This window comes from Dipteris shenzhenensis, chromosome 4 (genome assembly GCF_047967505.1).
Source record: "Dipteris shenzhenensis isolate YYH24624 ecotype China chromosome 4, Dip_SZ_1.0, whole genome shotgun sequence".
Lineage (NCBI taxonomy): Eukaryota > Viridiplantae > Streptophyta > Polypodiopsida > Gleicheniales > Dipteridaceae > Dipteris > Dipteris shenzhenensis.
This window is the reverse complement of record NC_141599.1, coordinates 58,526,371-58,543,764: the sequence shown is the minus strand read 5'-3', so window position 1 is coordinate 58,543,764 and position 17,394 is coordinate 58,526,371. Positions and strand designations below refer to the sequence as shown.

The window sequence follows — 17,394 nt, the reverse complement described above, 5'->3', positions numbered from 1 at the left end:
TAGGCTTACCTAAGTAAATGGGCTACTTTAGGCCTCTATAGAACGGTCAATCTTTAATGTGATAATATTTGACAAGATGACCAAACAACACCTTACCTACAAGTCCTAAAGTGAGAGGAAATGAGGCTACAAGGAGAAAAAAATGACTGTACCACTCATGAGACTTAGTGTTTGCGTAGCATATGAGGCTTTTTAAATAACAGAGTTCACTTAAAACATATACTTTTTTTTATCCATATGCATCATGGGAAATCATGACAATTACGACACTCTAATGCCAAAGCAACGGGCGACAATGTGATATTTGGAGATTACATCAGTGATACAAACAATGAACCATAATTTGAGGATGACCTTGATGAGCTCATCGATTCAAAGAAAACGATAGCTTTGCAGCCATTCGCTTACTATAAAGTGATCAAGGCAGATGACCTATACTTTGCATTTTAGTGTATGTCTCTTTTTTCCACAACCTTAATAGGTACAATGATCAACCCCCATTTACTTGTGAAGGGGAGAAAAACCCACAATACAAAATGTGTGTTACCTCCATCTTGTGAAGGATTAACCATGAATAAAAGGAAAGAAGTAGAGATTTTGAACTCGACATGCCATATGCTTTAAGTATGTTTGAATGATCATCAAAAATGTCGTAAATTTAGAGTAGGAGGGCCAATAAGGGTAAGTTATAGACCAAGGCACAAGGGTAAGTGATAGATCAAGGCACAACCTAGATCCCGCACGTGGAAGTCATGCAAGAAGTCCCAAAGAGCTCTATAAATCCATGAGGTGGCATAATGTCCTCACACATGTTTGGTCTTCCTACGAGAGGAAGTATGGAAACAAAAGAAAGTATTCCAAGGATGCAAGAGCTCTATAAGATATCAAGAAAATAGAAGGTCTCAAGGGAAAGTGTTAGTAGACCAAGGCACAACCTAGATCCCTGAAGAACAAGCCATGTGAGAAGGCCCAATGAGAGAGATCCAAGAGGTGTGTAGTGTTTTAACATATGTTTTCCCTTCCTCCAAGGGAAATAAGGTAACAAAGCAAGTTTTCCAAGGATTCTAGAGCTTTGTAAGATCTCAAGAAGATGGATTGGGAGAAGAGTCTAAAGAATCATGAGAGATTATGAACGATCTCATGAGATCTTAGGGATTGATGGCAAAAGCAAGTTTTCTAAGGATGCAAGAGCTTCTTAAGATCGCATAAAGATGATTGGGAGAAAAGTATAAAGGATCATGAGAGCTTATAAACAATCTTATGGATGATAAGGAAGACAAGGAAGAAGACCTATGAAAAGAGAATCCCATAAGGGATCAAAAGACCCCACCCATGAGGGGGCAACCATGGGTGCGATGTAGTCCAATGGAGGAATCCACCTACATGGAGGGACAATCATGGGTGCAATAAAGATAAAACCCCATCCACAAAAATGGAAGGAATAATGAAGAAAACCCTTACAAGGAAAAAGCACATTGCAATTATTAGTGCAACTCAAGAAACAAAGGTAAGTTGTTTTGATTAGAGATATCAGATAGAGGCCCAAAATACAAAAAAGTCTGATGATATCCTAGTCATGACTTAGAAATCAAAACCCACTGATTTAAGAATTTGCGCATTTGATGCTGGAACCTAGATCTAGTAAAGAATATATCGAAACCCTCGATGAGAGCTTAGATCTGGTATCCATGTCTTACACATTCGAAACATGAACTTAAAATAGGAAGCTAAAATCGATAGTCTAAAACATTTTGGAATTTGGATATATAGAATAGGTTAATCTTAGAAATTAAAGCACAAAAGTTTTATCTAGAACATCCTAGGATTCATATTTCCAAAATACATTACCTCGAGGTATGAAACTAGGGGTAGTACCCAATAACCGATACAAAAAACCTAAGTGGTGTATTACAGCCAGCCTAGTGGTTTAGTATAGTTGGCTCAATCCTCCTTGACACCCCATGACATGCTTGTGATTGTTTGCATCCATTTTCAAGACCCTTTTGCTCTTCCCTCCTCCAACCATGGCTTACATTTGAAACTTAATAACTCTTAACTAAATGAAAGTAGAAAAACATATGTGAGTTCTTCTTTTATAATCTGTGAAGCTTTCAAAAAATAGGATTTACAAACAAATATTATCCAAGCTCTTCATGAACACACATTTTGAATCTTTTACATATTCTTCAATCTAGCTCAAATTGATGTCTTCTAGTATACAGTTCCCCCATTTGAAGCCTAAGCCTACGGAAGAGACTAAAGGCAAGTGGACATCCAGTGGGTAGTCAAAGACATTCATTAGTAATGCTGTGAAAGTTGTATACAAAACCAGAACCAATCACAATCTGAAATTGTGACATGTATTAACACCCTCATATAACTACTAATGCAAAAACAGACCCCTGTTATCAGTAATTTCCAAGATCTGACTCCTATGAAAAAGGTTCATAGAAAATAGTACAAGAGTACAGAGCTCAATGACCACATTAAAAAAGCCTCAAAGAAAATACTGACCATTGTTAAAAACTGCTGGCCTTAAGATACTTCTGTAGGCCTCACATCTAAAAAGGCTTCCAAATCATTCACAAGCCGAGGTGGCCACTTCCGGATGTTTCTTACCCAGCCACGATCTTTATACCTTCCATCCTAGAAATATTCATAATTGAAATCAGGAAACAATTGAGGACATAATTGAAACGGGACAAGGGGAGAACAAAGTGAGAAGGGAAAAATAGGGGTGATAGGGAGACGTGTGTGTGTCTTTTGCCGCACACATCGGGGGGGGGCTGCAATCAGAGACTCTGTCCCAATAACATGAAGCATCCAAAAAACAGTATGTACAATCCATTTGCACTAGAAACAAAGATTTTGCCAAATATCTATACTTGCTGGTATCCTGTAACTGGGCAAAGGAGGAAAGGATTGGTGCGGACAGATGGGCAACTATATCCTGGCCTTTTGTCCTGTGATATCAGACGTATTAAAAGTCAAATTGCATCTGGGAAAAATATTTATTCAAAGATACACAGCTCGCCCTGGTCAAAAATATGTTGACGAGATTGTTTTAGACAGACTACATTTGAATTCTCTCTCCCCCCCACATCAACATGGCAGTCTCCTCACACCTGTAGCAACTTGGCATCAGCCAGAAATATCTTTCAATCGTTCAACCCCCACCAAAAAAGGCCTCTCAAAGTACAGTGGAATTAAAATTAGAGTTGTCTTTTGGACAACCACACAATTTCACACACATTATTCATATGAAGAACTGGTGCCATAAATTTCCACAGAAGAATAAAAAAACCAATAAAGTTTATTCAACTACACAATATAAGCGCTTACAGAAGCACGAACCTTCTCTTCCTGCGACTTGAAGTATTGTTCTGACCACCAATGTTGTTGGAAACATTTTTGTGGATGGACAACATCACACTTTCTTCAGCTTTTTAAATAGACTCTATCTGGTTGCTTCCCCTCTTACGGGGATTCTGCACCCATACTTGTGAATCTTCAAACTATAGGTGCCACCCACATCTTTACCTTTTCCTTGCTGGGCTTCTATATTTGCAGAGCATATGCAACAAATTTCTCTACTTTAGATGTTGCCATTAACCCTTTTTTATCACCTTGACGGCCTAACCTAGCCCTCTCCGGGTCTCGGTTTGGAAAATAGTTTTGTAATCTAACAGGGTTACTTTTATTATCTTCCTACCTCAGTATGTACATCATAAGATGGTTATCCATGTTTTTGTCAAAGCTACAAATGCCAGCAGCCTAATAAGGTGCTTTAGAAACTTTCTCTTTAATGTAGATTTTAGTAGAGAAGTCCTTAGCCTAAGCTCTTTCCAGGGGTCATATCACATTTGAACGTTTAACTCCAGACCTCATTCCCAATTAATTGTAAATCATTTGTTCTGCCTGGACAATGCTACAAGACTATCACAGGTCTGATTAACCTAGCATCACAAATCCCTCAGTCAGCTCTCCACCCCTCAGACACAGGTGCAGAGATCTTCCCGCATATCTGCTAGCAGAGTCAGCAGGGACAGTGCTGCGCAATGGCTCCTTGCCCCTCCTCCCAACTCCCTCCCCCTTCCTTCAAGGGGATAGGTGAAGACGGGAGAAAGAAGAAAGAGGGAGGCAGAGATGCCCTACGGACCAGCTAAGGGGAGAAGCTGACCACTTGTTAATGCTCAGTCTCGTCTGGCATGGTCTCTTGTGCAAAAATTGGGAGCTATTTCCCTCCATACCACTCAGAGCATAGATTTCCCGTGTGATTTTTTCCTTGTTTTCTTGATTTTCTTTAATGCTCCTTGCAACGTTCAGAATTACATATGGTCTGATTAACCTAGAATCACAAATCCCTCAGTCAGCTCTCCACCTCTCAGACAAAGGTGCAGAGATCTTCCCGCATATCTGCTAGCAGAGTCAGCAGGGATGGTGCTGGGCGATGGCTCCTTGCCCCTCCTCCCAACTCCCTCCCCCTTCCTTCAAGGGAATAGGTGAAGACGGGAGAAAGAAGAAAGAGGGAGGCAGAGATGCCTGGAGTCTTCTACGAGTGGCTTCAACTTGGTTGTTGTGGCTCACTGCTCCGTTATTCCTTCAGCACCTTCATGATTTCTTATTTTCATCATTCATAATTCAGAGAATGGGAATTCATTGTTATATGCAGGAGGCAAGCTGCTTCCTACGGACCAGCTAAGGGGAGAAGCTGACCACTTGTTAATGCTCAGTCTCGTCTGGCATGGTCTCTTGTTCAGCCTCATGCCACTCACTTCAGGCAACAGCATTAGAATCTGTGGAGTGCTATTTATGCAAAAATTGGGAGCTATTTCCCTCCATACCACTCAGAGCATAGATTTCCCGTGTGATTTTTTCCTTGTTTTCTTGATTTTCTTTAATGCTCCTTGCAACGTTCAGAATTACATATGGTCTGATTAACCTAGAATCACAAATCCCTCAGTCAGCTCTCCACCTCTCAGACAAAGGTGCAGAGATCTTCCCGCATATCTGCTAGCAGAGTCAGCAGGGACGTGCTGGGCAATGGCTCCTTGCCCCTCCTCCAAACTCCCTCCCCCTTCCTTCAAGGGAATAGGTGAAGACGGGAGAAGGAAGAAAGAGGGAGGCAGAGATGCCTGGAGTCTTCTACGAGTGGCATCAACTTTCAGCACCTTCATGATTTCTTATTTTCATCATTCATGTTTCAGAGAATGGGAATTCATTGCTATATGCAGGAGGCAAGCTGCTTCCTACAGACCAGCTAAGGGGAGAAGCTGACCACTTGTTAATGCTCAGTCTCGTCTGGCATGGTCTCTTGTTCAGCCTCATGCCACTCGCTTCAGGCAACAGCATTAGAATTTGTGGAGTGCTATTTATGCAAAAATTGGGAGCTATTTCCCTCCATACCACTCGGAGCATAGATTTCCCGTGTGATTTTTCCCTTGTTTTCTTGATTTTCTTTAATGCTCCTTGCAACGTTCAGAATTACATATGGTTTTCAGAAGGAAGATCTTTGCAAGCTTGTTACCTGCATATCCTGCTGCAAGGTAGACGCCAGCTGTGTGCCATTCATTCCGTGTCCTGCTGCCAAGGTTCCAGAGGTAATGGAAAAACTGGCTACACAGAAAGAACACTTTATGAGAAGCTTTCAGCTCTAAGAGTTGTTCTGAAATGCATTAATTGGAGCCAACACATCCTCACAGCAATGGTTGCATTAAGCAGGGTGATGGGTCTCAAATCTTTCAGCCCCAGGCTACCTTCCTTTTGGAGAATCAAATTGATCCGAACTTTTGGGAGATTTTCCGATCACACCAAGCTGAATTAGCCATCTGGTCGAAGTCGAGTCAACGAATGACCAGCAGGCCGTATACAACTCCTTTACAAAGACCATCAAAGCTTGGAGATTTCCCATTTTGGAGAAGCTCCAAACTCTTTTGAGCCTGTCTTTGTTCATGGGGGAGGAACAACTTGTCATTTTCCTCATCTGAAACCATACAGGGGGTGGAATCAGTGCAGGGGGTGGAATCAGTGCATTTGTTCATAGCCATGAGCTGCACCTAATTCCTATGTTCCAAGGTGTATGCCTTTTTGTAGAAGTCGTTATAGTCTGTGACCACCACCATATTTCCTTCAACAATATCCCCCTTAGGCTTATGAATCATGTTCATCATAAGGTGGCTTTTGCTGTGGATTAGGAAGATTTTGAGCATCCATCTTCCTCTTTGTTCATGGGAAGCCAGGATCAAATGTTAGCTCCTTCCAGGTGTTGTGTCCCAATTTCCTAAGCTAGGATTCTCTGTACTAACTCCTAAATCCTAGTATCAAAGGAGAGGTCACAAGCTTTTGTATACACTCCTCAGCCTATACCTCTCCTTCTTTTATTCTTTTATCCTTACCCTCTTGTGATAGCTTTGGCTCTTAGCTACCTTCAAACTCTTTCAATATTAGCATCTCACTATACCGTAACCTAATCACATATCTTAATAGCTGTACAAGGAAGAGCTCTTACTGCTTATTATCTATACACTCAACACTTGCTCTTCAACACGTGCACTGGAGTGCCCTAGAAGAGTGCTGGCCGGAATACCAAATGACTCTCCAAGGCAGCCTTTATATAGGGCTGAAAGCCCCTCCACCTGACCAATCCAAATTGGCTCACCGACCCAAAACGCTGAACCGACTACAGCCGAACCCATCTGTCTTGTCCTGACTGCTCCAGGCGGCTGTGCAATACAGGTAGTCCTTCTAGCCTATATAAGGCGCCACTGCTGGCACTTACTGCTGGGCTGAGCCCTAGCCATTCTATCCACTCCAGGGCTTGCACCACCTATATAACTTCACTGATCCAGGGCCTTTGCCAGCCCTATGTGCTGGCCTGTGCAACCCACATGGCTCCCCTAAATAGACCCTAAATTTTGCTGCCTAAGTGGCAGCCTGTTTACTGGTCACAGGCAGCAATCCAAATCATGAACTCGCTAGAGCCTTCAAGGTACAAGGCATCAACAGGTCCATCCCGTCATCCCCTCGAAAACTCAGAACAGACCAGATCCTGCCAACTACCAAGCATCATGGGTCTATTTCAACCTGTTCTCTGTCCAATCATATCCGCAACCTAGATAATCGAAAGCAGTACATCAAGCTCTTGTGACTGCCCCACATAGATCTCCACCAATTGGCTTCTTTCTAGAGTCTTTATAACTGCTCCCAGATATCTCTGCAACCAAGCAGTCATTGAGCTCCACTCAGGTTTGATTACTAAATCCACCAAGGTTACCTGTAATCCCGCATGTCCCTTTTTCAGCATCATGCCCCTGATCTTGCTTGGAAAATACTCTCCGTCACCTGCAGCAGTCAACATCACCATCTCCATAGAGTCTGCGAAACTAGCATTTTTAAAAGACAAACAGACAGATCCAACTGCTTATGCCTTGCGAAGTCCCCCTTTGTCTGTATGGAAGGCTTTCACACACTTGCACATAAACTACCAATCTATCCAAGATATCATCAATCCTTGGAATTGGAAATATGTTTTTTATGGTTATCTTGTTGAGTGCACGATAATCAATGCACATTCTCCAAGAACCATCACTCTTTTGCACCAAGAGAACCGATGAACAATAAGGGGAAGAACTGGGATGAATCAGCTCCTTATCCAAAAGGTCCTTGACCTGGCTCATGATTTCTTCTTACTGGGCTGCACTCACCCTATAAGGTGCCCGGTTTGGTGGACTACTGCCTAGCACAATATCAATTGCATGATCCTCAGGCCTCTCAAGTGGAAGTTCACCTGGCGACAAGTCAAAAAAACACTATCCAAACTGATTAAGAAAACCTGTCCGCTCTTTATGTAGGTTGGAGATTACAAATTGTGGATCATCACACTTTGTATTTTTTGCAAAAACTATACACGCAGAAATATGATGTTTCATTACTGATCATATAGCTGAAGCAGATACAAGAGGGACTAACTCTCCCTTTAGTTTGACATCCAAAACATGCTTCTTCCCTGTATGTTCTAGGGAGATCTTCCGATTATATGTGTCCAGCAAAGCATGTACTTTGTGACACCAAGGCATTCCCAACAAAACATCACAGCCCTCTAGAGGCATTATATAAAATTCCTCGTTGTCCACAAAGCTCTTATATGCAATCGGAGATTTCCAATGATAGAGGTAACCGGAGTGCTCAACCCAAGACAAGCAAATCCTGCCTCACTCATAGGCCCCATCTCCCCTGCATGGATTCCAAGCTTGCCTGCCAATTCAGGAGAGAGCAAATTTGAACAGGCACCTGGGTCTAAGAAAATCAATGTCATCTTATCCCTAACTTTGCCCCATGCCCTGCAAAGCTCTGTAGCATCATCATTAAGCTGCTCACTGATAACATCAAGCATTAACCCTACAGATGGTTTAGGCTTCTTGCCTTTCTGCTCTTCCCTATCATCCGCTTTCCCTTTAAGCTTACGTTTTGGGCAATCCCGTGCCATATGGCCCTCTTCTTTACAATGAAAGCATTTATTAGCTCCATCAAGGCTTTCCTTTCCTCACGTGACAGCGAATTACAACCTGGCCTATCACGCTTCTTCGCTTTGTTAAAGGAGGCTTGGGAGCATTCCGTGGCTTCCTTGCTTTCTTGAAATTCTCAGACTTACTACTTTTATACCCACTGGCTTTTCCCAACAACAATGCATCAGCTGTCGCAGCATTCTCAATAAGCTGAGACATGTTGGTGACCCTCGTTTTAGTGCAGTGATCGCTAATTTCCTTTAGCAGCCCGCAACAATATTTTTCAATCTGTTCTGACAAGGGCACATGCTGATAAGAGCTAACCGGCAAGAGAGCTTCCCAAACACTTTTTATTGTATTCTTCCAAGTTATGACAGTTGGCTGCATCCAACTTGTGCCATGCTGTCATAACATCTACCTCAAAGGTAGTGGTCAACCAGGTAGCTCAAAACACTTGCTTAAACTGAACCAAACTTGTGGGTGCTCTATTTTGGAGCAGCAAATTTGTCCACCACTGTAGAGCATTCCCCTTCAAGAAGGTGGCTGCCTATCGCATTTTAGATGACTCTGTGAAGTTCCCCCCCCCCAAAAGGCTGCATCAAACTGCTGCACAAAAGTTAGAGCCTTCAACGTGTCCTAAGCCCCATTAAAGGTCTCAAACTTCACTGCTGCACCACCCTCTTTGTAATCTTTCACCTTGCCTTTGGGTGTCAGATTGTCATACATAGGTGGCTGAAAGAATGGAGGTTGAATTGTGTTCCCTCCAGCCTGTCCTGAGCTACCACTACCCATTAGAGGGTTTGTCAAACCAGCCCCAGGCATACCAAACATACCTGTAGGAGCTCCAAAGGTCCCTAACCTTCCACTTTGCATTCCTGGCTGCATGCCAATATTGCCATACACCCATGTTAGGCATTGCAGGCGGCATATCCCCATACACATTGCCTTGCATCCCAGGCTGAAAACCAACAGGGTAATTTATGAGCATTTCTTGACCATCATTAGCTTGACTAGCCATTGCTTGAAATACTAAACCCCTACCAACATAACCTGGATGCATAAAGGGTTGGGGAAAAGCTTGCTGCCCTTGATTTAAATTCTGAAAATCAGTCCCTTGGCCATGCATAATCATTTCAGCACCTTGAAAGGGATGCTGCCCTGGAATTTTCTGTACATTTGGCATTACTGGAGGCTGTCCATCCAATGGATTCACTCCAAATGGCTGTTTTTGAACCCCACCAGACTCCCATGAATGACAATTCTTCTTTCTCTCCTTAGACTTCAAAGGAGTCCTCCGTCTACATAAACTCAAAGAACCTTGGGTCCTGCATGAGCTGCGTGAGTGCTCCCACCGCGCTCACTAATTGTGGCTTAAAGATAGCATCGGCATCTTCTGCATCCTCAGCCTCTTTTGACCCTTTTGACTGAGAGGCACTCATACCAAGAGGATTTACATCTCGCTGTGCCTCAACATTTTGGTCATTTGGAGAGGCTCCCTCATGCATAGATTGCTCTTCTTGCTCATCCGGGGAGGACTGCCCCTACATATCCCAATCATTATCTGTCAAAGACATATTTGCTCAGGTGCCCAGTCCCATGAGCACAATTGACTTGCCCAATCAGCTTCAAAAGCAACAAACTAAGCTCATACACGAGCTTACGCATACAAGACGAGAACGGCCACTCCTAGGCTATCACAACGGAAAGCTGTCCGTACAACAGTGAAGAGGGAGTCGTCCGTACAAGTACTCGTCTGTACAAAGTACCCGCCTGTACAACTATAGGACCACCTTACCAGCTTTGCATCTGTACGGCTATTACAGCTGTGTACAACAGCCTGCACAAGGAAGAGTTCTATGTATGTCCATCCGTACAGTCCCGTACGATCAGTAGCCCAAAACCCTCCGTACACTTTCTCGCAAGTATTCCGTACGATTTTTGTGACCTTGGGCATTTCTCAATTGCCAGCGCCCGTACACAATCCACTTCGTCCTCGCTCACATGCCCGTATGTTGTTGCAAGAGCTACGCATGAAACTCCCGTGCATAGCCACAATCCCCAAGCTTCCTCTATCACCCGCATGATCCATTGCCCTTATCACAATCCGACTATGCTACCTCCTTTCGTCGTCCTCTTCCTCTCCTCCAAGGCCTTAACGTGCCCCTGTCGGCCAAGTAGCTCCTTCCTTGGAGTTCCTTTCCAAAAAGTACTTGCATGGGCATGCCACGTGGCAGCCCATCCCTTAGGTTGCCGCCTTGGGCCTTCATTTGCCACTAGGCTCCCTCTAATGGAGCCTTTTTAAAATCCCCACCAATGACTAACATCATTTCTAAGGTACTTTGGGCCCCTCTTGGCCCTAAACCTTTCATTTTCCCCCAAGGCACAACTTCCTAGGGGGAAACTTGCACACCCTCATCCTGATACCTCGCCAATTTCATTCCCAGGGTCAGGCCCACGAGCGAGTACCAGATCTCACACCCTCGTGACAAAAACCGATTCATTCTTCCAAGTAAGCATCCCTCACACACACGTCTAGATAATGCAAGCATCTTGGGGAGATCAACAACCGTAATACATACATCTTCGGGACATCAACAACCATGATCCATGAATCTTGGGGTGAATATAACCTAACCAAACTCCCATAGTTAACTCTCTGCAATGACAAAATCCTCTCTACAAGTGCACCTATGGTGATTGTCTCTCTCTTAGGCATTAAGTCTATAAAAATCTCTAGTTAAGGTTCCAATTTTGACAATGGTGTTGCCAGTTTTATATATAAATGGCACAACAGTAACCATCAAACCCTGGGAAAGCAAGGAGCAAGGTCATGGGTTGCTTGGTGTGCTAAAACCCCTAACACTTAATGCCTCAGGGTTAAAATTGTGGTTTGGACCAAGACGGGGGCAAAGTACCCTTAGTTTTCAAGTTAGGCCATTCGTAGCATAGGGAAAAATAGCAAGCAGGAGAAACAACGTGGGCTGGCTAACGGGCAAGGAAGAATCAGGAAAGAAATTAGGTGGCTGGCCGACGGGCAACGAGAGGGGAGCTATGGTGCGGGATGAAGCGTACACACGGATAGAGCCTTCACAGGACCTTAGCTGGACGTGGCGAATAATTGGCTGCCCACAAAGGGCTTCTTTCCTTGCTGACGGACTACGGGCAGAGAATTGCATTGTATGACCTGCGTGTACTCCCTAAGAGGTCATGGCTGATGACGAGCTCTTGTCCGAGAGAATTGCTGGGTGCCAAAGCTGGCCTTTGCAGCCTTAAAGGGTGTCTTCTCTCAAGTCGGGCTAGCGCTGGCTGATCACGGAGGATCTCCTAACGGGCCAGGGAGGAGCTGGACAGAGTTGATCACAGAGATGGGGCAGGACACTGCACGAGCTTTGGTCTAGGGTGAACGGAGGTTCCTAGATCGTGATTTCTCACTTGGACGTCGGGAGCGCCTTGCTGTTTGTAAGGTTTTGGCCGCAAGTAGCGAAATGGTTTTGGGCTACTTTGACATCGTGAATTGGTGGAGATGGCTGGTCACTCACGGCCACCTTGACGTCGCAATTTGGGCTATGGAAGAGCAGGCTGGTCACACAGATCAGCTCACATGTATGAAATAGTTCTAGGAGCTTGCCTTGCTACAAAGAGCTAACTGCAAGCTACTCTGAAAAATCAAATGTGCACACAGGGAATCTCAGCCTACGGGTGAGCTGTTTTTGGAAGGGCTGGCCAGACATTCTAATGCATTTACTGAGCAGGAGAATTCTTAGTGTGAAGTCCTTCACCTGGTTCAAGATTCCATTGATGCTTATGCTTCTATCCTGACGCAGAGGGCGTAAGTGATTGAGAGGGCACTTGAGGCACTTGCAGAGGATTGTGTGACCAAGTATTGGTTGCTAGGAACAATTCTAGACTAAGTACAAGCCATCTCGAATAGAAATGGATGCATGTTTGCCATGTTTGATGGGAGCCATTCGCAATAGAGAACATGCATTGATTATGGATGCCTAGCGGGCTGTGTAATGCCCTTGATGCCAAAGAGTGGTTGGCTGCTCACTCAGAGTTTGTGCCTTGTTGTGAGCTGTGTTTGGGGAACCTTAGATGTCCACAATGGATCCTTATAGTTCAAGTTCATGTTCCCGAGGATGCAGGCAAGCAAGCTATGCTCTCACCCATTGCTTGGGTATTTCATTGAATCAGTTGACATCCGTGGTAGTCTGGGGAATTGTGTAACCCCGTTTGGGCTGCTAGCAAGAACTCCAAGTTTATGCAAGTGTTTGCACTAAGATGGATGCCTATTGCCATTGGGGTGTGAGAGCAAGGCCCAGCAAGGTTAGAGTGGGAAATACACTAAATGCAAATGAGTTTGGACTCATTGTGTATCTATTTGCAGGTTTCTCCATTTAGTAAAGAAATACTGAAAGGGGCGCCAAGGTTTGGGGCCAGTCTATTTCTTTATTTTGGTGTTGGGGCACTCTAGCTCCTATTCTGCCAGTTGTTTGTTTGCTGAATCGTAAATATAACAGTGTTGGCTAGTTATTTGTTAGTTCTACTGCCCTTTCATTTATTGAAGGCCGATTTCAGTGCTCCTGCCAAGATATAAGGACACAAATTGTCCCCAAACCCTTTGCGCCCCTTTCGATATTTCTTTATTACTTGGAGGACCCTGAAAGGACTACACAGTATATACAAATCCTCTTGCATTCAGAGCACTCCACATTTGGTTAGGCATCAATGCCACTTTGCCTTAGCCCTGTTGGGCACTGCCTTCATGAAGCATACAATAAGCATCCAAATCTGTCCCAAGCACTTTCCTCTACGTGAACCCCCCGTTGACTAGCACTACTACGCCTTTCTCCTTGGATTCCCTCCGAGTGCTTCCTCAGGTAACCTTCTAAATCCATCCAAGGTATGGGAGATGCCATGTGGCATCCCCCTTCTCATTTGCCCCCATTGCCCCCTCTAGTGGGGCAATTTAAATTTCCTAACCAATGGCCCAACCTAAAAACATTTGGGCCCTTTGCCCCCACTTTGGACCAACTCACTAATTCACCCCCAAGGCACCAATCCCTGGGGAAAATTTTGCACACCCACATCGTAGTGATCAGCCAAGTAGCTGTGAATACTTGCTTGAACTGAACCCAACTGGTCGGATCATTCAGGCTGAGTTTGGGTCATCCCCATTATAGCTAGATGTGGCAGTTCAGGTCATCACGTATCTGTATCAAGTCAAGGAGTACAAGGACTACACTTCTGGGCACTGGCACTTTCATCAAGAGGTGACCAGATATGATGGTATGACTGGAGCACCACATGGATAGACCCCGTGCCTTCCAGTATAGTATGGATGCTCCGTTTTCTCCCCTCCTGTTACACGAAGTCAACCAGGTCATATGTGAGGATCTCTTACAGCTACACACATTCCAGACCTGGCTAGGACCGAGCGAGCTTCCAGTGAAGGTCAACTTCTACAGGGATCATTGCTTGCATATCACAAAGAAGGGTTCCATTGACCATCCACCCTGATGTCCTGATGGTGATGATGATGATGATGATGATGATGATGGTGATGATGATGAGATTGGGCTCTAGGATGATTGGGAGTAAGCCCTCGGTCCCCCATCAGATAGTACAAGCAGAGTTTGCGCTGACCCCTCTCCAGGTTGATGCCATTTTTCGAATGATGCTAGATCAGCCTTACTGAACATAATGAGAGGTAAGTAAAACTGAATATGAGCTATTAAAATAGACTGAACAAGTTGCAGCCAAAGATGCAATGGCCATGTCGCCAATTTCCAATATTCAAGTTTTTTCTTGAGAGAAGCAAGAATCCATCAGACTGTTGACGAGGAGTAATATTCCAGCCCAATGGGTAACTAAGATGATGAACCAACTGAGCAGGTGGAACAATTTCCCTTTGCCATAATAAAGAATGCCATTCTTTAGGATGTAAGGGCAACAGTCTAGCTTTTTGAAAATTGACATGAAGGCCAACAGCCAAATCATATTCTTCGGAGTGAAGAAAGAATCATCTGCATAAGCCTGAGCGACCATAGGGTGGCTTCCTTGAATTCTATACTATGGAGAAGAACGGGAGAGAAAGAGAGAGAAGAGAGGAGAGGAGGAAAGAATAGGGAGGGGGAGAGAGAGAGAGAGAGAGAGAGAGAGAGAGAGAGAGAGAGGGGGAGGAGAGAGAGAAAGAGAGGAGAGGAAAGGAGGAGAGGGAGAGGGGGGGAGAGAGAGAGAGAGAGAGAGAGAGAGAGAGAGAGAGGAGGGGGGAAGGGAGAGAAGAATGCGAGAGAAAGAGAGAGAAGAGAGTAGAGGAGGAGAAAGAGAGAGAGAGAGAGAGATGATCCATATGCTGAAGCATGGGATGAGTGGCTATGGCATATAATAATGCATTGAGCGGACAGCCTTGACGAACCGAACAAGAAAGAGCCCATGGTTCCGAAATGTCTCCAGATAAAATGCTGGCAGCTTGACTGTCACCATAAAGGCAATGTCAACCTGCAGCAGTAATATATCCTGCTCTGTGTGCTTAGCATATTCCATTCCAATATATGCATTAGCAATATTATCAGTGATATGCCTACAAGGAACAAAACCATATTCAGCAGGATGCAGGCCATCATGCAAGTATCCTTTGATGCGATCAACAACCATTTTGGTGATAATTTTATAAATGACAGGCATGAGAGTAATGGGTCTCCAATCAGCCAGTGATTCACAGATTTGTTTTTTTTGAAGAAGTTTGATAATTCCCTTTTTCCAAGAAGCTGGCATGCGCTGTTGTTCCCAAGCATGATTTATCATACATAGCAAAGGAAGCTTGAGGAGATCCCAATACGCAAGAAAAACCTCAACCGTGAGTCCATCCCATCCTGGAGATTTCCATTTACCACAGGATGCCAGCATATGTGTATGAGCAGAAGTATTGTCTTCCGGCTGAGGAGAATTGTTGAAATCACCACAAAGAAAAGCATATCACCGCCAAGGATATGCCAAATCGCAGCTCTGCCATGAGAGGACTGAGGAGCATAAACTGAAGCAAACTTGAATGAGGCATTGCATAACCATCCATCTGCCTTCATGTTTGATCAGAAAAACAACTCCCGAATAGGAATGCTCTCCAGCATAAAAAATGTCATAACCATGAAAATGACCACGCTGGCCAGCATACATGTGCTGATTATATTCTTGCAACACAACTACATCAGGCTGCAAATGATTGAGATACACCCAAACTAACTTCCATTTTGTATCACACAAACCCTGTACATTAAGTGTCAAGCATTTTATTTGTGACAGCATATTTACAGATTATGTACAGCTGAAACCAGACTGAAGTCAAGCCTGCATATCCTCCTCAAGATGAGGCCCACGACCCTCAGGTGACCCAACAGCCTGTTACGAGGACAGCAAACCTGCAATCTCTTCTTCAGGAAAAAGGGTACGACTAGCAGTCACAGCGTAGGATCGGGAGATCTTGTCTATTAGGACAAATCTTCAGGTCTTACAGGCGACTCATAGGACTCTTGCTGGAGAGATTCATGGACACACAGAGCGAAAGCAACAGATCGAGACTCGCGTTCAGCACATAGACACATCTCCCACTACAGCAGTAGCAGCAGTTGAGGAGCGTTTGACCTCCCTTCAGATAGAGGTCCAGAGAGCCACAGAGTGGGTGGATGTCGTCCGCCGTCAGCCATCACAGCCTCAGAGATCGACTGTATCAGCTACATTGCCCGAGTCACAGCAGAGGACCACAAAGGCCCTCAACATTCGCATTCGTGGTATCTTGCCCTCGGCGACAAAGTCCACGATGACACAGGCTGTGACCTTTGTCTCTCAGACACTGGGAGTACAGGATCATGGCATAGTAGGATCATATAGAGTCGGGAGGGATCGTACTAGAGAGCAGCCCCTCATTATCAGATTCAGAGATGCCCAGGCACGTCTAGCTGCCCTCAGGAGGAGAGGGACACTCAGAGACCACCCACATATTTCCATGGACGAGGATCTGGACTCAGATACAGGTTGAGGAGCGCAAGGCGCTCATGCCTCAGAGAGATGCAGCCCGAGCTCAGGGCAAGTGGGCAGTGATCAGTGATGGCAGACTCATCACAGGCACCTTGAGGCGTGCTCCCACAGTGCTTAGAGATGGCAGACCAGCAGATATAGCCCCACCTCCACCTCCTGCTACGACCGCTTGACGGGACAGGGCCCATGGGACACACCACCCGTCAGATAGTCTACGCATCGCTGTATGGAACTGCAATGGTTCTTTTACAGGCAATCTACGAGGGGCATTCTTTGGGAGAGATATCATCTTTTTCACGGAGACACGAGAGTCCAGAGAGACCTTTGCCACGAGTGACAGGGTATACATGGAGATCTGCTTTCAGGCAGCACACTCGAACATTTGGAGTGAGAGGATCTGGAGGAGTGGCCATTTTGTACAGAGAGCATCTCGATCGGATCATCACAGTGGAGAGAGCGGATTCACATGCCCGATTCTTGTGGGTACGCATCCGCCGCAGAGCCCCTCAGCGAGATCTTTTTATTGCAGTTTGCTACTTCACCCCGACGCAGTCGATCTATTCTTCCACTGGACCAGGCCAGTCCATATTTGAGGATCTCTCAGCGGACATTGCAGATTTTTCACATCGCGGAGAAGTCATCCTTTTAGGAGACTTCAACGCGAGGACCTCAGACAGACAGGCCCTCACTTATGACTTCATGGAGGATCCGGTCATACTCCCAGCATTTCACGATGATAGCCTCTGTCAGACTTCATCAGACTGCACAGTACAGCCCACAGATCAGGGACGTCAGTTACTGGAGCTCCTCACCTCGCACAGTATGGTCATTTATAACGGCTTGTCCAGGTGGCCAC

General features: G+C 45.0%; 1 protein-coding gene and 1 pseudogene across 5 annotated transcripts in view; both read right to left on the bottom strand.

Moving 5' to 3' along the window:
* Positions 1 to 2,157: 2,157 nt before the first annotated feature.
* LOC147903109 (uncharacterized) overlaps positions 2,158 to 17,394 on the bottom strand; it is a 132,263-nt gene continuing 117,026 nt past the window's right edge. The window contains exon 8 of one of the 5 annotated variants that reach the window (XM_087373119.1): positions 2,158 to 2,646. In XM_087373119.1, coding sequence (XP_087229245.1) covers positions 2,536 to 2,646 — 111 coding nt within the window. In that variant the 3' untranslated portion in view covers positions 2,158 to 2,535. Of the gene's footprint in view, positions 2,647 to 2,671; positions 2,964 to 2,991; positions 3,126 to 17,394 lie in introns of those variants that run through there. The other 4 variants (XM_087373115.1, XM_087373114.1, XM_087373116.1 and 1 more) reach the window with 4 other exon arrangements.
* On the bottom strand, positions 7,112 to 9,546 carry LOC147903111 (uncharacterized; annotated as a pseudogene).